The sequence below is a fragment of the Sinocyclocheilus anshuiensis genome, unplaced genomic scaffold, assembly GCF_001515605.1.
Source record: "Sinocyclocheilus anshuiensis isolate Anshui unplaced genomic scaffold, SAMN03320099.WGS_v1.1 scaffold658, whole genome shotgun sequence".
Taxonomy (NCBI): domain Eukaryota; kingdom Metazoa; phylum Chordata; class Actinopteri; order Cypriniformes; family Cyprinidae; genus Sinocyclocheilus; species Sinocyclocheilus anshuiensis.
Window position 1 is genome coordinate 1 of NW_015542402.1, and position 25,457 is coordinate 25,457.

Here is a 25,457-nt window from a genome sequence, read left to right on the forward strand (position 1 = left end):
CTCTCTCTCTCTCTCGCCTTTCTTCCATCTCTGACTTGAATCTCCTGATTGCACACTCATTTCTAAAAAGTCAGTTATACATGTCAGTTATAAAATAATCAGCAAATGTCAGTTTATTTAATGAATGTGAGTAGAATTAGTGAAGGTTTAATGTGGACCAGTTTACCTGAACAACACTAGCTGTTATGCTCTGAAAGTGTGAAACCATGTTTTTACGTTTTATATTTATACTATTTGTTTATCATGGCCACTACACGGTTTCTGTACTTCTATGCTATTATCATACACTTTGCTATTATTCTAAAATTATGTGAATTGCGTTATAATAAGATAAATTATAAAGAAGGAGTAGGAGTCACCAAACTTTTGACTGATAGGTTATCGCGAGGCACTGTCATTAATATCCATTTCAATATTAAAAAGATGTAACACTATATTTTTACGTAAAATGAACCGTTTGTGCTCCTCATCCTTATTCTCGTTACAAAGATATTTACTACAGCACCAGAGTCTGCACATAGAGGCAGCAGAGGGCAGATCTCCCCTCCAATCGACAGACGCCGTTGCTGGATTGACGGCTCTGATTGGTTTAGAGGACTGTCCATCACAGCTTTTTTTTCGCGAGCGGACCAATGAGAGGCGTCTGCTGACCCCGTTCACCCCGCTAGTGCGCTGACGTGCTCGTCACGTGATGTTTTCGCTGGGCTGTAGTGATGTGTAGCCACCATGAGTGAAGCGGGCAAATAAAGATTTATAATGGCAGCGAGCGATGATGGAGGCTCTGCGAAGATGCAACGTCTCGTCGTGCTGAATAATCACCAGGGGGACACATCGGAAAGCTGCACGGATTACTCGAACGTGTAATTGTATCTGAGCTACGAACCCGCAGCCAACAAAATGGGCCGTGCATCAGTGTAAAGCGGAGGTAAAGTGACCTTTCATCGCATTGTCCCATGGAAGATCGGCCGCGTTTACCGAATCACGGCGTCATGTTGATACTGGAGGCACAACCGCGTCGCGCTGTCATGAAAACGGCCGCAACCAATGGCGACATCTCTTGTGCTGCCGGGGAGCCTCCATCCTCCTCCTCCTCCTCCACAACCTCAATCAATAACAGCGGCTCCCGTTTGCCCATGCACTTAACGGTCTCCTCTCATTCTCAGCCTCAGAGGAGGTACCATCCGCCTTACCACTTTAAAGTGCATCATCTGTTCCCGGATGAGAACCCTCAGGATGCTGTATTGAGGAAGAACCTGCCACCCCTCCAGTATAAAGTGCACGACTCTGCCTTCTGCCGTGTACTCGGCGCCGACACCACTGCTGCTGCCCTGGCCGCCGCCGCCGCCTGCTCCGGCGGTGTGGACAGGGACATATGGAAATGTGGCTATCTCAGAAAACAGAAGCACGGCCACAAGAGGTTCTTCGTACTGAGGGGCCCCAGCAACCTCGGGCCCAGTCGGTTGGAGTATTACGACAGCGAGAAGAAATTTCGAAACGCCCTCAAAGCTGCTGCCTCCGGTGTTGCGTGCCCTGCCAAGAGGGTGATTTATCTGTCCCTGTGTTTTACGGTGAACAAGAGGGCTGATGCTAAGAACAAATACCTCATTGCCCTTTATACTAAAGATGAGTATTTTGCAGTGGTGGCGGAGAGCGAACAGGAGCAAGAGGAGTGGTACTTGGCCCTCACCGAACTTATGACGGAGGGAAAAAAGGGGCAGCTAGACAACGATGAGCTTGATGACGGTTACGGGACGATTTCGCCGGGTACTATTTTCAAGGAGGTGTGGCAGGTGAACGTCAAACCTAAAGGCTTGGGTCAGACTAGGAATTTAATGGGCGTGTACCGTCTGTGCCTTTCCTCCAAGACTATTCACCTGGTGAAGCTGAACTCGGAGACGCCTGCCGTCAACCTGCCGTTAATGAGCATTCGCCGCTGTGGCCACTCTGAGAGCTTCTTCTTTATCGAGGTGGGGCGCTCTTCTTCCATCGGTCCCGGTGAAATCTGGGTGCAAGTCGAGGACTCGGTGGTGGCGCAGAACATGCACGAGACCATTCTCGACACAATGAAGGCTTTAAAGGCCTTTCCTGACTTTAGGCCACGGAGCAAAAGCCAGTCCTCCGGCTCGAATCCCATACCGTTTATCGCTACTCGCCGACATCTCAGCAACCTTCCCCCAAGCCAAACTGGGCTGCAGCGCCCTTCCAGAACAGATTCAGTGACAGGCACGCCACCTACAGGGAAAAATAGAGGGCGGGGCCAGCGCTACCGGACCTCCAGTGAGGGCGAAGGCACTCAGGACCGCCCCCTCAGCTCTGGCACAGGCAGCCTGGTGCACCTAAATACCCCCGTTCTCAGCGTGGGCAGAGAAGAAAGCGGCAGCTGCTGCGCCCACGCCTCACCAGGTTCGAGCCAGCACACCCGGTCTGCTTCGCTTCCCGTGTCTCATTTCCTGTCTGCCACCAGCCCCATCAGCGTGTCCAGCAGCAGCGGGCATGGCTCAGCCTCAGACACGCACACTCGACCCTCTAGCTCCTCCATTTGTGGCTCCCCTAGTGACGGAGGCTTCAACTCGTCTGATGAGTTCTGTCCCAGTCCGTGTGACTTCAGGTACTTTCACGCAAGTTGTACCACGCCCGAATCCCACGGCAGCACTCCGCCCGTTCGAGAGGACTATCGGCTGACTGAATACATGACCATGGATTGGCACAGAGATGGGGCGAGGACTTTCGAGGAGGAGAGCAGTTACATGGAAAGGACTTTCCTCAAGCTAGCACATTCGTCCAAGCCAAAGCTTGCCGGCGGTTTGAGTATCACACAGCAGAAAGCTACGCAAACCTCATCTTCTTTAGACGAATCGAGCCCGGTGGAGTCGAAACGACACCAGGTTTGCTCGTGCCTGCTGAAGTCAGCCTATAAGTCTTACTCTGAATTACATCACCCAAACAAGCCTCCCTTGCTCAGCTCTGAGTGTCAAAAGAAACTGCCAAAAGATGATGGCTACATGCCCATGATCTATAGCATTGCTCCCTCTCCGAATGCAGATTACATCCCTATGCAACCCCGAGCAAACCACCCTGCTACCCTGGACATTCACCCCTGTTCCTCGCAGCAAACGGACCGATATGGCTACATGATGATGCTCCCAGGCGACAGCCCTTCTGGTAGAGAGCAGGGGGAGTATGACGACTACATGGACATGTCCCAACTTACCGTGGCTGAAGGCTTTTCGCAGGCCTCATCTGAAGGTCCAAAGACCTCTTACTTCTCACTCCCACGCTCCTACAAAGCCCCGTCACGAGAAAAGTGCGAAAAGATGGAATACATTCCCATGTCCCCAGCTGAGCCCTTAAGCCCACCTAGTCCCGGAGAGTACATTCACATGAACTTTGGGTCCTGTCCCTCTCACGTCGCTGCTTCTCCATCATCCGTAAATTCGCCCTCCACTCCGCCACCTTCTCAGCCCTGCTATCGGCACTGTTGCTCCTCACCAGACCATGACTACTTGGGCCTAAACATGGACAGCCTACTGAAGGACCACCCTCCTCGACACTCGCTCGTAGCACCGTGGAACCCGCCCAACTACGCCCGTCCCTTAGGGTGCTCTTACGGGCAGGCGCCGACTAATTTAGATAGAGAAAAGACGCACGACGAATGTGGAGATGGTCCGTTGAGAACAATGCAGCGCCTTTGTATTTCCGAGCATCTGCCGTTCGGTCATACAGAGCCCAAGGTCATCAGGGCGGACCCGCAGGGAAGGAGACGACACAGTTCAGAGACGTTCACCCCCTCGCCTGCTTCTTTTCTTGGTGGTTGCGGAATCAGGCCCTCAGCCAATCAGAATCTCCCCGAAGCTAGCAGATGGCAAAACTCCAGCTCCTTCGATAGCATGTGGTCACACTCGGATGCCTCTCCCGACTCGGCAGCCCTAGCGACAAGCACCGCTAGCGGAGGGATGCCTCAGAACACCTCATCCAGCTACCTCAACTACATCGCTCTGGACCTGAGAGAAGTGCCCAGGGTCACACGTGACACTCCCCCTCCACACCCAGCTCATAGTAACCTCCAAGAGAGCGATGCTTACGCTGGTATAGAGTTCTCCGTTTCGGGAGGACATGCCACTGCCTCAAAAGGTTGGTTGCATCTCTGTCTCCCCTTATGCAACAAAATCAGTGACCGCTAGTAGCCCTCTAAAAGCTGCATGCTGCGTCAACATTAATTTCTCTGTTTGTCGTGTACAAATGCAAACAGCTGAGACAGTTATTGAACAGATTATGTGATGTGATGTAAAGTAACCTAAACAGTCTATTTGTTAAGATGCAGTTGTGAATTGCACCTGTTTTTTTTAAATCAAATGAGTCTTTCCCACGGTCCTGAGGAGAAACGACGGAGCAGAATTGTCCTGTCAACTTGATACTGGCATGCTGTTGTTATAGTGAGAAGAGAAACTATGAAAAATTTTGCTGTTGCTTTCAAAAATTATTTTTTTCGTACTGATTTTTTTGAACTGATTGAACATGATTTGAAATTTGGTTTTGCACTTTGAATAGCACTGGGAAAAGAGCACTTCATGTGCACAGAGCGACTGTGCAAACACAGAGTTGTGATGTGCAAATATATTAAAGGAATCCACTTGCATGCTGCCTAAAAAACCTTGCTTTCACAGTGTTACCAGTCAAGTAAAACCTTTCACCGAGATGACTTAAAATGCTGTTTGTTTCTGTGAATGCTGATTTCTGGTCTATCACAGATTCATTCTTGCTTTCGAAGTCCTACAAATGTTTTTTCTTGCTCACCTACATAGATTTCAATAAGAACTTTAAGTCATATATGCAAGCTTAAATCATTTTTCTTACAGTATTTATAAAAGCTATGAAGAGACTTGCACTCACACTTATATTGCATGTTCTGTTGATAATGACCCACAAATAGAATTCCATACCAACACTACAAAAAATTATTTTCTTACTTGGTATTTTTAGTCTTGTTTTCTGAAAGATTTATCAAAATTTTGTTTGTTTTTGCCTAAAACAAGAAAACATCTGCCAGTGGGGTAAGAAAAATAATCTTAATTCAAAGGGAAAACAAGATTATTTTTCTTGCCCCATTGGCAGATATTTTTTCTTGTTTCAAGCAAAAACTAACAGTATTTAAATATTATTTTCTGAAAAGTCATTTTCTTTTAAATTTCAATTAAATTTATCTTGATTTAAGAATGTTTAGACATCTGTTACAGAAAACGACAAAAATACTAAGAAAATCATTTTTTGCAGTGAATATAAGAAAAGGTTAAAGGTTATGTTTTTTCTCTCAAGCTCATGGTTAAGAGATGATATATCATAAGAGATGAGAGGTATATATATGTGCTGGAATCAAATAACCTATAAAAATCAATAACAGCCCAGGTTTTCGCATTTAAGAATTTAGGAACACTAATTTGTGAGCAAAAAAGCATATTATTGCAATTTTCGTAAGGAACACACTTTAAAAACAAAAACACAAAAACTGTTGTCTGCAGATCATCATTATCCTGATTTCTAATTGATGGTTATATTTTTTCTAAAATCAGATTCAGCATCTGCTGTAACAAAACCCCTAATGGGTTAAAAAATATATATCTGGATCCACCACAAAGTGTTTTATCTTTTGGAACCATTTAATAAGACTATAGTAAACTGCAAAGAACTACTGATTTGTGTGGTTTCAATATATAAATAAGCTCTGATTCATAAAGATAATGAAGTTGATTGATGTCCAAAGGGATTTCTATTGTACATTTGAGCATGCATGGGCTGGAAATCAAACCCATGACCTCTACTGTCTGAGATACAGGAATGCCAACATCGAACACATTAAGCATTTCATAACGTGCGCTCTATCTCTTCACCCTTGCAGATTGAGTGAGTCAAATGCTGGTGGGGGAATCAGGACACAGAGAATCCACTGAACTCTGGAACGCCGAAGAGCAAGCCGCCTCCTCCTCAGACCTCCAACAACAAAGACTGAGAAACTGCACAACCTCTTATGCTCTGGATTTTCCACATAACTGCCTCAACAACCGGTTTCATTTGTCCGAATGATAATGTTTGGTTTGTTTCTTTCTTGTCTTCGGTCTTGTTAACTAGAGCGGGTTCGCTAAATTAGAACTGTGAGCTTCAGATATCTAGCACTTCTATTTTTGTGTGTACGATATGAAACGCATCATAGCTCTTAGGTTACAGGTTTATGTTTCTCCACGCAAAATCGGATGTAAATAGGAGAAGCTTATATATCATTTTGTATTACGAGCCATGCTCATTGCCCTGACACTCAGTAGCCCCTCACTGCAGAACACAAGATCCAGGGGGCGTGGTTGGATCCCACACACTCGCCATACTTAGTTCCGCCCATTTTTGTTTGTAAAAAGTGAGTATTTTTTCCAGGGTTAGGGTTCACACAGTCCACTAGTGTAAAGTCATGAAATCATGTCACTTGGTGTTTTCGGTGCATGAAAACGTCCCCCTGCGAGAGCGTCTGAGAAATGATGCAACATCGGGCAAAATCAAAAGTACAATAAAGAGCAGCTTTTAGACGAGACAGTGTTTCTGAGTCAACTGGATGCTACCTCCTGTTCACGCCATTGGGAAAACGCTAACAAAATGCTTTCTGCCTCGCCTGTATTAGTGTGATATCAAGTATTGCCGACTCGAGATGCAAAACTATCATTTCCATGACCACGGCTTTTCTGTCCTCATTTAAAATAGCCTTGTTTACATAGACGGAGTGATTTTGAGCCTCGATGTAGCCACTAGTCACAAAATGACGATGTTTACTACTTCTTGTGGTTATGTATGTGCACTTCACTACTAGTCTTACAAACTGCCACGGTACTGAAGGATAACGTCGTGCTACTTTGCATTCCCCACGTGGTACATCCTGTTTGTTGTTTTTGTTAATTTATTGATCGTCTGTGTTTATTTATTGAATCCAGTGTAGTGGCGTTCACCGTTTGCTGGTGAGCGTATTCGTACGAATATAGTGCTTGCTGAGAGGGGGAGTTCAGTGTATATACAACTTCAGACAACCTGTTTTCCCCACATATCTCTTGAGCCTTTTTTAACTAAGAGTTACTAGTCTCTAGTTACTAGTTTTTTTTTTGCTTGTACCTGGAAGCTTTATATGAAGAGATTTTGGGTTGAGGTTGTGGTTGTGGTTGAAAGCTGTGTAGTAAGATGTTTACGCTTTACAGTAGTAGTCCAGATCATGTTGGGACAAAACCATACGTCGGTGACTTTTTCCCATTGGTTTTGGTAGCGGCCCGCTTGCGGCCGCTCTCTTTCTTTGACTAGCTTTTGTCATGCTATTGTGTCATGATATTGCATTGCTTTAATGTAAAATGTGAAATGAAAAAACAGTAGTATACCGTTTCTTGGGGATTTTTCTACACAATAACTACCGTGACAGCCTGGAAAAATGATCAAACTTGTGTTTTTTTTTATACTAGGGGCTCTACTGAGGTTATATTTTGGGGATACTGATATTGTGTCGAGTTGTTTGCCTTTTAAAATGACTGAAAGGAAGAGCTGGACTAAAAAAAAAAAAAAGAGAAGTATCTGAGATGGGCAAAGTCTGTGTCAACAACTTGCTGTTCATTTGGTCAGTACTCACTTAACGCTGAAAGCTTGTGATTGGGTTGATAATAATGACTGAAGCAGACCATTATCAGCGCCGTCTTCCTTTTGTAAATATTGTAATTTTTGATATCCCTTCTCTCGACAACACGCTACATGGCACCTCGCTTGGTTTCAAGGATGAGGATGTTTGAGATTTTTTTGTTTGTTTTTATTTGGTCACTTCTGCATTTTTATATATATTTTTTTTTTCCATGTATATTTATTAGATTGGGTTTTGCTTGTAATAGAACTATTGCAATAAAAAAGTGCCAAGGTATCCCTGACTGAGTCATGTGCTTGTGATTTCTCATGTCTAGTATGATGCAACATTGCTGTGGACATGTTAAGACCCCAGTTTTTCCACTTACTTGTCCTGTACCTTAGTTGATAGCTGCTGCACTCTGCTGGCCAAAAAGAGTATATTTACAGTTAAGTAACAATTGTCCATTGATGGGATATATATACTGTACATCCCGCCTATTCAAAAACCATGTCCATAAAAATATTATATATAATCTATTAGTAAATCGAGTTACATTTCCTAAATTATTATTAATAAAAAAAAGCTAGATAGCTAAAACACAAAGATGCACTACCGTTCAAATGTTTGAAGTCGGTAAGATTCTTATGCTCACCAAAGCTTTATTTAATCAAAAATACAGTAGCATTTTTGTAAAATATTATTACAAATTAAAATAACTTTTATATTTGAATATATGTTAAAATGTCATTTATTCCTGTGATCAAAGCTGTATTTTCAGCATCATTACTCCAGTCTTCAGTGTCACATGATCTTCAGAATTCATGATTTGCTGCTCAAGAAACATTTCTGATTATTATCAATGTTGAAAACAGTTGTGCTGCCCAATATTTCTGTGGAAACCGTGATAAATTTTTTTCAGGATTCTTCGATGAAAAGAAATCTTTTGTAACATTATAAACTTTTTTTTATTTTTTTCCAAATTTAAGGCATCCATGCTGAATAAAAAAAAAAAAATCTAAAATCTTACTGACACAAAAGTTATGAACGGCAGTGTATATATCTGTATTTGTTTAGTTACTTCATTTTTTTGTTTGTTTTTTTAGGCAATATATCTTTTCTTTTAATAAGTTACATATTAATATTACATAGCATAATTTCACACATAAACCAAAGGAGAGTCATGTTCAGATTTGTCATCTTTTATAAACAAACGATGACAGTGTAGACATGAAAGGGACCATATTCACCAATAAATGATAGGAACTTGTAATTAGGTAGCTTTACAGTTTATTTCTTTTTAAAAAAGTGATAGGACCAATCATAAACGCGCTAAACTTATTTAAATATCATCATTTGAAGCCATATTTACAGATGTGCAGGGGTGGGTGAAATAATTAACCCACTGTAATAAGGAAAGGGAACATCACCTTTACCAGTCAGAAACATAAATATGTCAAAAAGAGGCACTTTTTTTAACCAATACGGTTGTCTTTTTTTTCCTTGAATAACACTGAAATTAAAGATGTCTGCATACTATCCATCTCCTGCAGTCAGGAGGTAGAGTGTGTTGAGGTTGTAAAGATATCATCCTCATGAAAGCCTTCACCTCTCCATGATACAGTACGATGAAGTTCATGCAAACTCAAGTTCTCGGTTTGTTTCCATAGTTAAAAACACAGTCTCTTACACGACCTCTGAATGAGGCTAAGCCTCACACAAAGTTGCTACGGGATCCTTGGCTTGTTATTTTCCTGTTCACCACAGAACGAGCTCACTGAGAGGGATTTCTGCTGTTGTTTTTTGCGTATGGGAAGCGTGTGCTTGGTGTTGATCGGAGGCACTTGTGCAGTGTGGAGCAGAGGAAGGCTACTGACATCCCATCATCCGTGGACTGATCACACATTTAGGATCTCAAACTCCTCTTCTGACTCAAAAAGCTTGTCTGGGGACTCGATGAACTCTAGAAGAATGAGCACAGAAGGTAGAAAGGATTTTTAGGTTATGAAACAAATACAGTTATCTTGCAGTTTTCTATGAAGCCTGTATTTGTTATGTATTATGCACTATAATGCACACATGATGCCTTAGAAAATCCCTTATAATATGTTGTATCATCTCATGAATAATCGTAACGACAGTTATGATACATTATAAATCTCATATTAGTATCTCACTGCATTTCACAAGTGTGTTTTACTGTGTAAAGTCAAATCACAAATACAATATTCTTGTAAATAATCACTAGTAATCCACACCACTCCAGTCCAACAATTAACATCTTGTACAGTGAAAAACTGTTTGTAAGAAACAAATTAATCATTAAAATGTTGTCAAACCATTGCTAAAATACGAGTCCTCTCTCCATAATAACGCTTCCTCCAGTGAAAAAGTAGTTTGGTCTGAATCAGGAGAGAAATCTGCACAGATCGAGAACCGTTTATAAGCCAAAACAGGAGATGGACTTTTTCACTGGAGGAAATGTTATTATGGATTATGGACTCATATTTTAGCAACGGTTTGAAGTTAAAAACATCTTAATGATGGATTTGTTTCTTACAAACAGGCAGCTGTTGGCTTCTCGAGATGTTAACTGATGGACTGGAGTGGTGTGGATTGCTTGTGGATTATTGTGATGTTTTTATCAGCTGTTTGGACTCATTCTGACGGCACCCATTCACTGCAGGGGATCCATTGCTGAGACACTGATGCAATGCTACATTTCTCCAAATCTGATGAAGAAACAAACTCATCTATGTCTTGGATGGCCTGCGGGTGAGCACATTTTCAGCAATTCTTCATTTTTGGGTGAACTATTCCTTTAAGGTAAAATGATGTGACACTTCAAGATATGAGACTTGTATACATTATAACTATAGGAACTATAATTCATTGTAACTTGTATGTGTTCATCATTGTACTCTTATTGTAATGTGTTATAACTGTCTTTGCGATTATTCATAAGATGATACAACACATCATTAGGGTTTTTTAAATAAGGTATTACGCATGCATTAAGAATATCCAGATAATGCATTATAAATACAGGCTTCATAGAAAGTGTTATTCAAAATTCTAGCACACAATGCTACGGCTCTTATCCTGCAGTACCTGCTCCTGTGGTCTGCACCTCTGGTTTGGTGGGAGGAACGAACGGAGGCCAATGAGAGGGGTGTTTCTCTACCAGCTCAAACATCCGCAAATTTCTTTTCTTGAGGAGCTCCTTAAAGTCAGAGCGAAATAATGAGAGCAAGTTAAAACTAAGGAAAGCAAGCTGGTAAATCACGTTCTTGATCGGTTCTGCATGTATGCCAGAGTCTAACCTGCTGAACCAGATCACACCAGCTGTCAAAGTCCTCCTCACTCTTGCAGAAAAAGCCCTAGGGACAAACATTCACCTTTACTGATCCATGAAATGAAACCCTTGCTACTGTAAACAAAAGCTTGCAACGCTTGCCCCGCCTCCGGGCTCTTCTGATTGGTCCACTGTTTTGGAACTGACATTGATGAACGGCACTGTGTGTAAAAGTTACAATTCTTTTAACTTGACACACTGTCTTAAAAACGCGGCGCTAATGTGTGAGACGCTGCAAAAGACATGAGCACAATGGTCATACACATTCATCTAGTGCATGTTTACATAGAAAAACAATGGAAAAGTAGCGCACTGGAATGGAAAAATGCATTCTGTGTGAACAGCCCCTTAGAGTTAAAGGGGTGGTTCAGTGGTTGTTTTCTAGGCTTGATTGTGTTTATGGGGTGCAGTCTAACATGTGTTAATGCTTAGTTTTTTAAAAAACGCATTACTTTTCACAATTTACCTTTATTCCACACCGCTCTGTCCCTTCTCTGAGGCAGAGCGTGTGCAGAGCAGCGGACGTGAGGAACAGTATTAAGAACCTCTGTTTTAGAACACTGATTTTGAAACTTGTGAATCTATTAGAATCGTTAGAAGACAGAACTACGATTCATATATGAATAGATTTTTACGTGCACCTCTAGTTTTTTCTTCCTTGGTTTCATGGACATCTTAATAACTGCAATAATGATTCAATCCTAAAACCTTAAGCAAAAGTATTTGCTTATTTAAATCCAGATGGTGACTTTTTTTTGGCCAGGCAGTGTATATTCTAGTGCTGTCAAGTGATTTAAAATAGCGCGCCAGTGCCAAATGAACTTCTCTTTTGGCAGTGACGTGGTTTGAGCTCTCACCAGTGCAACAGACGGATCCAGGCTAGTGATTTTCATGCGGTGTGGGGTCCTCTGACAGTGATAGCTCTGGTCGTCCACAGCACTGCCTGATTCAGTGTCCACGGCCTGCTGCGTAGTGTGAGGGTCCAGATAGATCAACTCATCATCTGAAAAAGCAAAAATGAGAATGCCTTGAGAACACATTTCCAGGATAAAGCATTGCGCTGATTCCTTCGATCAATTCATTTTCAATGGGGAACATGTTGGATCATGCTTATGTATTGAGCAAACTCTGTAAGCGCCAACAAATTAGACTGAGAAAACTCACCGATAAATCCAATGAAATAATAGGCCAGGTTGGGCTTTCCTCCCAAAACACCACATGACTGAGGCATCTTAAAACACTCCTAGTAAAAGAAGATGAAACGTGTGTGTGTAATACATGAAAAACTACCTAAGTAAGAAAGATAATAGACTCTTCAGTCAAAGAAAAGTGTCGTACTTTGAAGGCCTGAATGTACACGGGGTTGATGCTGTTAATGCCCATTCGAAGAGGAATGACCAGCAGCAGGGGCCTCCAGTCCAGGGGCCTTTGGGACTGAAGTGTCCTTCCCTGAGCCTCTGAACAGCTCTGGCCCGACGCTGGCACTTCTCCTCGGCCACAGGGGCCAGCCCTGGACCTGCTTTCCCTGCCTGGCTGCTTACACTGTTTCTCTGGTCCAGAGGAAAGAGGCGAGAACATCAAGAAGGTTGGAAGTGAGAAATAATATTCATCCTGTTTAAACTTCCTTCAGCTCTAATGAAGTCAGGACAGAGGAGAACTTGAGGTTTTTTCTCCATTCACGGGTTCCTTGCCACTGTTGCATTTGGCTTGTTTAGTTGAGGTTTAAAAGACACTTAATGTTCAGTAATATTATTGACTTAAAGGGATAGTTCACCCAAAAATGAAAAATTGATGTTTATCTGCTTACCCGCAGGGCATCCAAGATGTAGGTGACTTTGTTTCTTCAGTAGAACACAAACGAAGATTTTTAACTCAAACCGTTGCAGTCTGTCAGTTATATAATGGAAGTGAATGGGCTCCACGGCTTTTTGAGAGTAAAAAAACATAGACAAACAAAACCAAATTAAACCCTGCGGCTCGTGACGATACATTGAGGTCTTAAGACAAGAAACGATCGGTCTGTGCAATTCACTGCACGATTCACTGCAATGTCCAAAAACATCCGGCACGTAACACGTGTACGTGCTCTGGCATAGTAGACATAGATATATATAAATAGATGCCTCATTAGTGACCATTTCTATGGGCCGCAATAACTTCCAAAATGGAGGACGCGTCAACGTATCTGGAGCGGTCGAATAGGGCATCTCTATACATATCTATGATAGTAGACGCATGTGCAGAAGCGATCTGTCGCGCATATACGTCACTTATTTACACAGTGCATTGCAGATTGCGGACGTGTTCACTGGCACTGCGATGATCTAAAGATATTTAGAAGCACAGGTCATCACAATGGAAGACGATTTTGATATATCATCAAGACAACGTGGAATTTTTTGCCCGAACGTATTTATTTGACGCCACGCGCCGGATGTTGTGAACGTGCTCAGGACAGTTGGACATTGCGATGGATCAGAGGTAAAAAACGATATAAATACTGTTCAGTTTCTTGCACAGACCGATCGTTTCGTGTCTTAAGACCTCAATGTATCGTCACGAGCCGCAGGGTTTAATTTAGTTTTGTCTGTGTATGTTTTTTTTACTCTCAAAGCCGTGGAGCCCATTGACTGCCATTATATAACTGACAGACTGCAACGGTTTGAGTTAAAAATCTTCGTTTGTGTTCTACTGAAGATACAAAGTCACCTACATCTTGGATGCCCTGGGGGTAAGCAGATAAACATCAAATTTTCATTTTTGGGTGAACTATCCCTTTAATTGCTCTGACACTATCGGACAAGAACAAAAGTTGGACTGAATGTGACACTATTTGAACTCTTTTCATAATTGATAAACTTCGCAACACTGACTCTGTTATTAAACTAAAGTGAATCAACATTGAACTGACTTGAGATGAATAATGACACTATTGTAGAACTGCTTTATACAGGGTCCTATACATCCTTCCACAAATTAAGGCCTAAAAAAAGTCTTAAATCAAAGCAGAAAGTCTTACATTCATAAAGTCATGCCACTAAATGTTGCATGCACTTAAAAAAATTAATTAATATCTTCCTTAGTATTTTTGTTTTGTTTTCCAATACAAATATCTAACATCCTTAAATCAACATACATTTACTTGAGTCTTGTTTTCTTACAAATCTGAGCAAAATTAAGCGAGTTTATGCAAAAAACAAGAACAAATATCTGTCAATGAGGAATGAAAACTCATTTTCCCTTTGAATTAAGAAGATTTTTCTGAGCCCATTGCCAGAAATTTGTTCTTATGCCTTATGTCATTTTGCTTTCTAAGTAAATGTATTTTGATTGAAGAATCTTTAGACATTGGCACTGAAAACAAAACAAAAACAAGGAATAAAATCACTTTTTTGCAGTGTAACCAGAAGGTACAGTAAAAGTTATTTCCACATTTGGAGTATAGCTATTTAAGCCATAAGCCTTTGTTCCTTTGTAAAAATTTATTAAAAAGTTAGATCTATTGGAAGTTGTATTTTGAAGTGTTGCTAAAACAAAACATTTACATTTTGAGACCATATTGACGTATTGTGTTCAACTCAATTTATTCCTCAAAATTTACTACAGTACATTTACCATCATAAAAGCTGCAGAAACCCTATTTATAGCTCAACTGAAGTCATTTCATAATTGATGAATATTAACACTGTTATTTTCCTGTTTATTACTGTGAAGCTGCTTTGAAACAATCAGTATTGCATAAAGCACTATATAAATAAATGTGACTTGAAATGACTAATCAGAAAAAGACACTTACTGATGTCTTCAATAACAACGGTGTTGTCCATTGACACATACACAGCCATAGTATTCCAGTCATCAAACAGAGCAAGTTTCCTGCAAGACAACGGACATTTGCTGTTAGTTCAACCAAAATGTCATGTTCAAACTATGAGATTTAAATGGTGCTTTCTGGGCTTGACAACCCCTTGTGACTACATGCTTTCATTATATGGAATACAGCTGTGTGATCATCTTCAAAACATCTTCTTTTGTGCTCCACAAGTTGTATGGTTCGGAGGGTGAGTAACGATGACAGATTAACGCTTTTCTGGGAACTACTAATTTAAAACGGCGCTTCTCACGGTGTGAAAGAATCAAAAGAATACTGACTTAAATTTCTCTGTTTCTCACACAAAGCTCTTGATTGTCTTCAGAAGAACTGGAGTGTAAAGAGCACAAATTATATGGACTATTTTATGGCACTTTATAGAGCTTGACAATTACAATCAACATCCTCTCATCCTTTTTTCTGTTAAAGAAGTAGTTCAGCCAAAAAATAAAATTTGCTTAATATTTACTAACCCTCAGGTCATCCAAATGTTTCTTCATGGGAACAGATTTGTTGAAATGTAGCATTGCATCACTTGCTCAGCAATGGATGCTCTGCAGTGAATGGGTGCCGTCAGAATGAGAGTCCAAATCGCATGCGATTAATCGTGCAGCCCTAGTCCAAACGGCTGATAAAAACATCACAATAATCCACAAGTAATCCACACCACTCCAGTCCATCAGTTAATGACTTGTGAAGCCAAAAGCTGCGTGTTTGTTAGAAACAAATATCATTAAGACATTTTAAATCTTCAAACTGTTGCTTTGGGCTAAAATAAAATAAATTAAAAAGTTGTCTGGTCTGAATCAGGAGAGAAATTTGCACCGATCAAGCACCGTTTATAAGTGAAAACAGTCTAAAACAGCTCTAAACAAATATGTGGGTAGATTTTGATGTGAGTGAACAACAAGTGACAGCAGTATTATGGATAGAAGACGCATCAAGTTGTGTGGATTACTTGTGGATTATTGTGATGTTTTTATCAGCTGTTTGGACTCTCATTTTGACGGCACCCATTCACTGCAGAGCATCCATTGCGGAGCAAGTGATGCAATGCTGCATTTCTCCAAATCTGATCACATCTTGGATGGCCTGAGGGTGAGTAAACTTTCAGCAAATTTCATTTTTTGGGTGAACTATTCCTTTAAAAAATAAAGCTGAAAAGAAACTGCAGAAAATTTAATTCATTTAAAATAAAACTTTTAGCATATTGCATACTCCTGTTTTTTTCTCATTTAAAATTAGAAAAATAAATACACTTTTTATTTTATTTTTTTTTAAGACAGACCATCAGATTTGGGAGGGGGGAATTTTTAAAACAACTGCAAGAGACAAATGTGTCCAACAACAAAATATTATTTTAAAGATATCAATCTTAAAGAAAAATGACACTTGCTTGAGTACTTGCGCCACTGTGTTCGGTCCATACCATTCGCCAACAGACTTGCCCTCTCCAACGCCCATCTGAGCTACACAAACAGGGCACACAATACTCGTGACTGCAGTACCACTGCGATATACAGTACCCACACACACACAGAGACTTTCAGATAGACAATGCAATGATATGCACTTGCTGTGAACTAATGGTTTTTAAACAACAAAACATATGCAATGAACATTGAGAGGGCTGGGCCAATAATAACGGTCACAACACAATCACACACACACATACACATACACATTATATGCCTTACCCATCTGATGGATAGAGTAGCAGCTATCCTTCTTGTCTAAAAAGCAGTGCAAGATGCGATGATACTCTTTGGGCTGACGCTTCTCTGGATCCCATCTCCAATCTAGAACACACAGTAAAGTAGAGCACTTCAAAGGTGCAGTATGTAATACTGCAGTCCAAATTCAAAATAGTGGAGAGAACCTTTCACTGGACTCTAGTTTTCACCCTACTACTTGGTTTGGATATCATTTCTAGATCAACAATCACACTGGTACATTTAGCAAAAATACAGAAATACTGTGAATTCAGTGTAGTATAGTATGAGTAGTATGGTAGCAGCTATTCCACACACTCGTTATCGGTAAGAAGCTTCCACGTTTGCTTACCTCGACCGAGGTGCCTGCAGACCAAAGCCTGCGCGAGGATCATCTGTCCACAGCGGAGCATGCAGCCCCAGCCCGCGTCTGATGAAGGGCCTGTTCCTCCTGCAAACCACAGACACACACCCTCCTCAGCACACTAAGCATCCTCTAATCAAGACAGAAGTCAGCTCCACTCCATTTAGTTAGACTAGTTTCCCTGCCACTTACCTATGGGAGAAAACTTTTTCCTATATGTGAACCACAGTCGTGACCGCACATCCGAGAGCAGCTCCGATTTCTCTGGAAGATGATCGTTGATAATAATCAGTAATGTTTCTTGAGCAGCAAAGCAGCATATTAGAATGATTTCTGATGGATCATGTGACACTGAAGACTGGAGTAATGATGCTTTGATCACAGGAATATATCATACAGTATATTCAAACAGAAAATTATTGTTTTCAAATTGTAAAAATATTTCACATGTATTTACTGTATTTTGATCAAATAAATGCAGCCTTGGTGAGCAGAAGAAAGTGTTATAACAGTAAATGATGCATAGTTAGAAACAACTAATCCGAACCCTATGGTAACTATATTTTGTTCATTAATAGTACTCAGTACTTGTGTATAATTGTATAATTACACTGTAACAAGGATGAGTGAAACCCAGATTTAATATCTTAAGTGGTTAACTGATAAGGCGTTTGATGGCTGATGCCGATACAGATGTAATTAGGCAAAATGCAATTTAATAAGAGTGAATGTGTTGATATAGCTAATTAATTCTGAAAGCAAAATGCCACTACATTATGGATATGTGGCCTGTCTTACTTGTTTTAAAGGTGACATATTATGCCCCTTTTTACAATATGTAATATAAGTCTCTGGTCTCCCCAGAATGTGTCTGTGAAGTTTCAGCTCAAAATACTCCACAGATCATTTATTATATCATTCTGAAAATGCCTATTTTGAGTGGAAGCAGAAACACGCTGTTTTTCGGGCCTGTGTCTTTAAATGCAAATGAGCTGCTGCTCCCTGCCCCCTTTTCCAGAATAGAGCTGCGCCTTTACAGCTCGTACCTGCTAAAAACATCTGTTTTGGTTCTGATTATCACGTTTATCTTGCTGAAATCATGCGTTTTAAACCATATTAGTTTAAACTTCTGATATACGGTTTTCTGAGCGCACACATCCGAAGCACACGCACAGAAAGCGGCTGTCACAGCATGTGAGTACTAAACTAAGTTCTCATTCACACACAAGTTTACGTTAAAAACATGAGTTACAAAACAGTCGGTTATGTCTGTGAAGGTAAACAGCTGGGAAATAAATCACATGTTTATTTTAGATCTGTGTGGCAGCAGCAATATACAGTAAATAAATCAATAAATCCACTGCTCTCTTGTCTCCTCTGAGGTTGGGACTCTAAACAGTGTTCTGTGCTCGTCTGTGCAGCCAAACACAGAAGAGTTAGCCTGTTTTGCTCAAACTTTCGCCATGGCATTAGAGCTGGTACACCGTTGTCGCTTGCAAAATCAAAATGACGGTGCTGTGGGTGGAAACTTACAGATTAAAGGGCGGTAATATTATAATGAGATCCCTTTGGGATCAAGGGAGCGAAATCTGACGCGCTCGTTTTCTCAGACGCTTGCAGAAAAAGGCTTACCAAAACAAAGTTACTGGGTTAATCTTTTTCACGTTTCCTTGGTTGGTAGATGCACTGGGGACCTGATTATAGCACTTAAAACCTGGAAAAGTCAGATTTTCATCATATGTCACCTTTAAGATCATAACATGCTCCCAAGATCCATACTGGCTCGTCTACATCCGGCAGGTCTTCTAGGAACTCCGAGAATAGGTTGATTTGATTCTCATACTTGGCTAGAACTGGAATAATTGGTGACACGTTAGTGTTGTGACACAGTCACAGTGAAATCCTGATAAAACAACACATAGCAGCCCTTCATAATTAGGAGGACTAGCAGAGGTACTTCTGACATAAACATCTCTCACAAAAACAATGGGATGGCCTCAGATGCTAATACCATGGCTCTTGCATATAATAAAATGACATTTATATACCATGTATTTACTGGGTACTATAAGGTACTTGAGTTCCATGGTACATAACATGGTATAAGTCCACAAACATGGTAATTTTTTTGTTAGTGCCAGTGCCAACATACAGCGTAATAATAACTTTGGTCATCTGAACCACAACAACAACAACAACGACTCGTGAAGCAGACGAACTTATATTATTTACAAGTGAGAGATGCACAGGCCACTGAAGAACAATGAGAAAACTTGAAACTCAGTTACGAAATTTCCTCGGTATGAATCCCTAGCAGATCTCAGTATACTTTTATCGACGCTTTTCTAACTTAAAACATCACCTGAACGTTGTTAGCCGAACGAATCGATAAATCGCTGATCAATTTCGTATTTTAAACCATAAATTCCCTACCTGCCTCCATCCTCGGCCGTCATCGGATACAAATACATCGCGGTGCATTGTGGGTAACGCAGTCCATGTCTGAGTCGTTCTAATAGTCAACAGCGCCAGAAAAACTACACTGACCAGATTTTGAGGTTGAGACGCGGAAGTCTAATATATATATTTTTTTTTTATCATAATAACATGCACTGGGGCTTGTAGTCTATTGACCCTCCATATTTGTACGTCATTTCATTTCTATTTTCCCACAATAGAGGCTGAGAAAGCATCGGATTTTATAAGATACTTTCAAGATATCACTCCGAGGTATTGATTTACCTTCTGTAGTATTATAAAGGAAGTTATTAGATGGTGTTATTGGTTACAGACGTGTGTTTTGTTGATTAACATACTTGCTTGACCAAGCTAGTCCGCTAGCTACAGTAGTAATCATTCGTGAAGTTTAGTTGTCATGTAATCTAAATTGATATTTCCAGCATAATTTAATAACCTTTATTTAATAAACTTTTACCGTTTTTGAAGCTTTAACCTATGCATAAATCATTCATTATAAATGCATGCTAACATAGAGATTTGAGGTGTACTTTAGATGCTGTAACTGTGTTTTTAGCCTTTTTAAAGCAGCTATTTACAGTTAATTAATGGCTGTGTTAATATGGGGACTGCATAATGATTATAAAGAAATTAGAGAAGTAGTTTTTTTAATTATAGCATTGTGATGTGTCATGTCAGCTGTTCCAAATGTGATTTTTATCTCCAGATCTCAGATATCAGGTGCAAAATGTCCTACGTCTTCATCAACGACTCCCTGCAGACCACCGTGCCACTGCTGCAGGCCTGTATCGACGGGGATCTCGCTCACACTAAGCGGCTCCTGGAGTCCGGATTCGACCCAAACACCAGGGACTGCCGTGGACGGACCGGATTGCATCTGGCTGCCGCTCGGGGAAACGTGGAGATCTGCTCTTTGCTGCATAAGTTTGGTGCTGATCTGTTGGCCACTGACTCACAGGGCAACACGGCACTGCATATGTGTGGCCATGTAGACACCATCCAGTTCCTGGTGTCCAACGGCCTCAAGATTGACATCTGGTCAGTGTCTTTATGATCTTGTGAGGGTACCATGGTACAGTGACTATATATAATGATACTGAATTACCATACTCCTATACCATGGCTTTCACGTGCTATTCCATGGACAAGTCAAAAATGTCATGACACTTACATATATTTTATTATGTTTTTTCACATTTTAGAAAAATCAAAACTATGAAATAACAGATGGAAGTATAGGAATTCTGCAGTGGTTTTCAAACTTTTCAATGGCACAGACCCTAAAATACAATGATCACATAAAATATAAAGGTGGATAGAAAATATTTTTTAAAAGAAATGAAATTAATGTTTCTTTTCAGCAAATTGGTCAAAAGGGACTGTACAGACATTTATGATGTTACAAAAGATTTCATATAAATGCTGTTTTTTTTTTAACACAAAACTGTTCAACATTGATCATAATCTGAAATGTTTCTTGAGCAGCAAATCAGCATATTAGAGCGATTTCTGAAGATCATGTGACGGAAGACTCGAGTAATGATGCTGAAAATTCAGCTTTGCCATCACAGGAATAAATTACATTTTACAACATATTCACATAGAAACAATATAATAATATTTCACAATATTTACTTGTTTGTATTTTTGATCAAATGCAGTCTTGGTGACAATAAGTGTTTTTTAACATTTAAAAAACATAAAAAAATTAAATAGTGGTGTAAATGTGAAAAATAATAATGTGTACGATATTACTTGGAAAGTACTGGTCTCAGGATTTCTGGCCAGTCTTTAAGCATAATATCACATTCTGAAAATGATGAACATTTATTTATTGTATTTTAGTATTGTTTTTGTATTTGTTTCTTCCCACTTTCTTCACTCTCTTTTTTTAGACTCCTTAGCACCTCTTTGTGGTCTCCTGAGGGCCCTGGACCCCAGTTTGAAAACCCCTGACTAACAGTACTCGTATTACAGGGCCAGTTCCAATGCACAGCGATGAAGATTCATGAATTAACCTTTAGTCACCACAAAAAATCTGACCGCTTCATGTCCGTGCTTTTTGATCTGAACAGTAATCACAACGGAGCCACTCCGCTGGTGCTGGCCAAGAGACGCGGTGTGAATAAAGACGCGCTCCATCTGCTGGAGGGGCTGGAGGAACAGGAGGTGAAGGGCTTCAACCGCAGCTCCCATTCCAGTCTGGAGAAGATGCACATGGCTGAGAATGAAAGGTGAGATGATTGCCATTACCTATTTTATACAATCCCAATGTTTCTTTCCTTGCAGAGGTGTCTTTGAATTGGTCTTCATAAGTGTTTTTACTCATTACCGGCTGCTGTATCTCCTGCAGTGCCATGGAGAGCCACTCTCTTCTCAACCCACACCTGCATCACAGCGATGGCGTGTTGTCCAGCTTCCGCACTACATGGCAGGAGTTTGTGGAAGATCTTGGTTTCTGGCGAGTGCTCTTGCTGCTCCTCGTCATTGCCCTGCTCTCACTCGGCATTGCGTATTACGTCAGCGGAGTCTTACCTTTCGCATCTAATCAGCTGGAGCTTGTGCACTAATATAAAAATGTGAAAGCTCATTAAAAACATTTTTTTTTTAATCTTGCATTAGCTGATGATTGTTCTTATACAGTTACTGATTGTGTGTAACCACGCTTTAAATTGTAATCATACATTCTGTGACTGAATTTTAAAATATTTTTGTGTATATGAATGTAAATAGACCTTTAATGTGCATCTTGTTTGTGTGTTTGGAAGGATCTTTTTATTGCCTATTCTGCACTCACTCATGTTATCGTTTGTGTAGCAGCCCACATCACCACCTTTTTTATTTTATTTAAATTATTGGATTTACACATTAAAGTTTTTGTGATTGCAAAAAGGTGTTTTATATGAAGTTTAAGCCTTGCACTTTAACAATGGTGTATGTGAAGTGGTTCAGGCTCATTCCTACAGTTTGGTGGATTTTATGTCCCCATGAAACAATACTTCAGATTTGACATACAATGTTAATCAACTTTAATGCCACATAGATGTACCCCTTTAACAGAAAATCATGATTAATACCTAAAAATAATAATAATAAAGCACTTAACAGACAATTTCCCATGTCCCTAATCCTGTTTTCTCAACTTCTCTTTGAAATAAAGTTTACATATACATTTTCAAATGAGCGATTATTACTATTAGTATGCACATTTACTTATTCTCTTTGACGTAAAATACAAGTTATGTAAAACCATTAAATTAGTTTATGTCCCTTAAAGTCCACCCTCTCACATTGCTAGATGTGACACTGGAAGGAAAACAACTCCAAGAATAAAGTGAGCAATAGTCATAAACTTTTCTCTATTTTCCTCTTTTTTAGAAGATTTATCTAATAGTGTAAATAGCATTGTGTCAATATATACTGGGCATTAATATATATATATATATATATAAAATTCTTCCTAAATGTTAATCTTCTGCTTGCATGTTGTTCTTTTCTAGCTATAATGAGCTGCATTGCTTCATTGTAAAGATATCATAACAGAGTAGACAGATGTCATAGAGTTTGAATGTGAAATGTGAAGTATTTGGTCAGGATAGGTTCTACTACCCTGAACTGTGTGTTTTCTGAAAGACATTTTCTCCTTCTCATGAATTTAAAAATAATTGCATTTTTAAACATTTTCTTCAGCAAGCCTGTATGACTCTTCGTTACGCAACCTTATAATGCATTGATTGCATAAAAAATATTTTTTTATTAGATTGCAGAAATTCATTTCTCTATAGCAGTGTTTCCCAACCGGGGTGCCGCCAGGGTGCCGTCTGTCGAGAGCAGGGGTGCCGTGTAAAAAATCATTTTTTTATATTTTTAAATTGCTAAAATGTTCAAAAAAAGCATCTATTATATAATATCCATTTCTGATGTCGCCAATAATTAGAGATGGACTAAAAAAAGGTTGGGAAACACTGCTCTATAGTGACCTAGAAATTAATAAACGTTTGTTTTCATGACCAGCGCTGACGTAAACAGCGTGTGACGTGTTTGGTCGCGTCTGCCAGCTGTCCGCGAGTCTGAAGTGAGTGCTAGTCAGTTAGCCAGCCTTCCCTTTTCACTTCATCTAACTATGGTCTGAAGAGGAAACCATGAATCTCCGAGGCGTTTTTCAAGATTTCAACCCTAGGTAAGAACTGTGTGTGTTGCGTGAATGATGAAACCCAGCGCTTTGTTTTTAAATACGCTATCATTCACTTTGTTAGCTTAGCTGCTAATGTGCACCGCGCAGGCCTTTTTGGATTTGTCTTCGCGTAGTTTAGCAGCATTAAGCAGTGAGGCGGACGGCTTTAATACTGAACCCGACTCGCGTTTAGCACTTGACTTTAAATACCGTGCAGGTAACACAACACGCCAGTTTTCCTACTGCGCGGACGTTCAAAGCTTCTCTGATACTTTTCTCAGTCAGGCCCATCTCGTGCTCTTGACAGAAGTATGTTTGACAGACGTGTCCAGCTCGTGCTCTTAACGCATGTGTGTTGTTGTTGTCCTGCAGTAAGTTCCTGATCTACGCCTGCCTGCTGCTCTTCTCCGTGCTGCTGTCGCTGAGGCTAGACGGCATCATCCAGTGGAGCTACTGGGCTGTGTTTGCGCCCATCTGGCTCTGGAAACTCATGGTCATTATTGGGGCTTCCGTGGGCACTGGGGTTTGGGCGCACAACCCGCAATACAGGTCAGACACAACTCTTCCCTGCTTATGATCACGATGCTTGAGTCTCTAATGACGCCGCTTATTATTACTGTATCATATCTGATGCATGAATTGCAGAGGCCTTTAAATGATCAAAATTGCTGAAAAACCCTGTCTGAAATGCCTTCTGTCATCTGCTTGAAAGCTGCTGTTTAAGCAAGTAAAACACCTTTGGTAACAGTTTAGACTGGGGAACAGAATTACCTAGTTACCTATGTTACTAGAATATTGGCTGATTATTAGTACTTATACAGCACGTATTAACCCTCCTGTTGTGTGCAAATTGACCCCAAATATTTAAATATATCAATAAAATTCTCAAATTGGCAGTATAGTTTATTTTTATTTACTTACACTTTAAAGTGAAAGTGAAGTGACATGTGGCCAAGTATGGTGACCCATACTCGGAATTAGTGCTCTGCATTTAACCCATCCAAAGTGCACACACACAGCAGTGAACACACACACACCGTGAGCACACACCCGGAGCAGTGGGCAGCCATTTTTGCTGCGGCGCCCGGGGAGCAGTTGGGGTTTCGGTGCCTTGCTCAAGGGCACCTCAGTCGTGGTATTGAAGGTGGAAGAGAGAGCTGTACATTCACTCCCCCCACCTACAATCCCTGCTGGTACGAGACTCGAACCCACAACCTTTGGGTTACGAGTCCGACTCTCTAACCATTAGGCCACGACTTCCCCGATATTACCATATATGGTTGATATTACCAACCCTATATTTAAGGACAAAACACATTTTTTTTGTGTTTTTTATGTAATACATTTTTTAACATAGAAAAAAAACAAACATTGTCCTCAGTTTCTGAGATTTGTTCCTCTAAATCACTCACATCATCCAAATATTGCCCTAACATCTCACTCACAGTGTATCTTGCGGTCATTTTTCTTTAGACAGACAATGATAGACAAATGTCCCCACAAGGACAGTAAAACCTGAATTTTTTGACATTGTGGGGACATTTAGGTGGTCCCCATGAGGAAAACAGCTTGTTTTTTTTGTGTGTGGAAATGTAAAAATGCATGAAAGTCCCCATATACTATGGAAACCCAACAACAATAAATTTTGATAGATGCTTGTAAAAATGTGTGTACAGTGTTTGTAAACACATTCTTGTAGATAATGGTGTTTGAAACTCTGAAAAGGACAAAAATTGTCCTTCATATGCTGTACAGTAATAGTAAAATGTAAATGTATGCTAAGGCATAAATTATATTTATTCATTAGTAGGGCTGGGCGATATAGCTAAAAAATGTATCAACAATATAATGTTTCATATCGTTCGCTATCGAT

General features: G+C 40.3%; 4 protein-coding genes across 5 annotated transcripts in view; 3 read left to right on the forward strand and 1 right to left on the reverse strand.

Moving 5' to 3' along the window:
- The first annotated feature begins 688 nt into the window (after positions 1-688).
- On the forward strand, positions 689-6,334 carry irs4a (insulin receptor substrate 4a). The gene is made up of 2 exons (XM_016492165.1): positions 689-4,131; positions 5,894-6,334. The coding sequence occupies exons 1-2, from the start codon at positions 954-956 to the stop codon at positions 5,896-5,898; spliced, it is 3,183 nt and encodes a 1,060-aa protein (XP_016347651.1). The 5' UTR covers positions 689-953; the 3' UTR covers positions 5,899-6,334.
- A 2,480-nt stretch (positions 6,335-8,814) lies between these two features.
- atg4a (autophagy related 4A, cysteine peptidase) lies at positions 8,815-19,441 on the reverse strand. Of its 2 annotated transcripts, XM_016492166.1 has the most exons (13): positions 19,366-19,441; positions 18,678-18,785; positions 17,125-17,196; positions 16,921-17,019; positions 16,554-16,655; positions 16,253-16,325; positions 14,782-14,861; positions 12,324-12,535; positions 12,150-12,228; positions 11,843-11,988; positions 10,954-11,010; positions 10,742-10,853; positions 8,815-9,593 (listed from the first exon to the last, which is right to left on the reverse strand). In XM_016492166.1, the coding sequence occupies exons 1-13, from the start codon at positions 19,373-19,375 to the stop codon at positions 9,529-9,531; spliced, it is 1,215 nt and encodes a 404-aa protein (XP_016347652.1). In that variant the 5' UTR covers positions 19,376-19,441; the 3' UTR covers positions 8,815-9,528. The 2 variants fall into 2 exon arrangements, with proteins under 2 accessions (XP_016347652.1, XP_016347653.1); XM_016492167.1 differs by lacking the exon at positions 18,678-18,785 and having other exon boundaries at positions 19,366-19,406.
- Positions 19,442-19,546: 105 nt separating this feature from the next.
- On the forward strand, positions 19,547-22,021 carry ankrd46a (ankyrin repeat domain 46a). The gene is made up of 4 exons (XM_016492151.1): positions 19,547-19,662; positions 20,117-20,448; positions 21,486-21,644; positions 21,764-22,021. Exons 2-4 carry the CDS (start codon positions 20,138-20,140, stop codon positions 21,978-21,980), a joined length of 687 nt encoding a protein of 228 aa, XP_016347637.1. The 5' UTR covers positions 19,547-19,662; positions 20,117-20,137; the 3' UTR covers positions 21,981-22,021.
- A 1,441-nt stretch (positions 22,022-23,462) lies between these two features.
- Positions 23,463-25,457, forward strand: part of tmem185 (transmembrane protein 185) — a 30,084-nt gene continuing 28,089 nt past the window's right edge. The window contains exons 1-2 of the mRNA XM_016492168.1: positions 23,463-23,590; positions 23,957-24,133. Coding sequence (XP_016347654.1) covers positions 23,553-23,590; positions 23,957-24,133 — 215 coding nt within the window. The 5' untranslated portion in view covers positions 23,463-23,552. The remainder of the gene's footprint in view (positions 23,591-23,956; positions 24,134-25,457) is intronic.

Coding starts and splice junctions, on each gene's coding strand:
- irs4a (XM_016492165.1), top strand. CDS start 954: ATGGAAGATCGGCCGCGTTTACCGAATCACGGCGTCATGTTGATACTG.
- atg4a (XM_016492166.1), bottom strand. Junction 17,197..18,677: donor AGCATGTTATGATCTTAAAG/GTGACATATGAT, acceptor ATCATCTTCCAG/AGAAATCGGAGCTGCTCTCG. Junction 9,594..10,741: donor GGTGCAGACCACAGGAGCAG/GTACTGCAGGAT, acceptor TCATTCTTCTAG/AGTTCATCGAGTCCCCAGAC.
- ankrd46a (XM_016492151.1), top strand. CDS start 20,138: ATGTCCTACGTCTTCATCAACGACTCCCTGCAGACCACCGTGCCACTG. Junction 20,449..21,485: donor GGCCTCAAGATTGACATCTG/GTCAGTGTCTTT, acceptor TGATCTGAACAG/TAATCACAACGGAGCCACTC. Junction 21,645..21,763: donor CACATGGCTGAGAATGAAAG/GTGAGATGATTG, acceptor TATCTCCTGCAG/TGCCATGGAGAGCCACTCTC.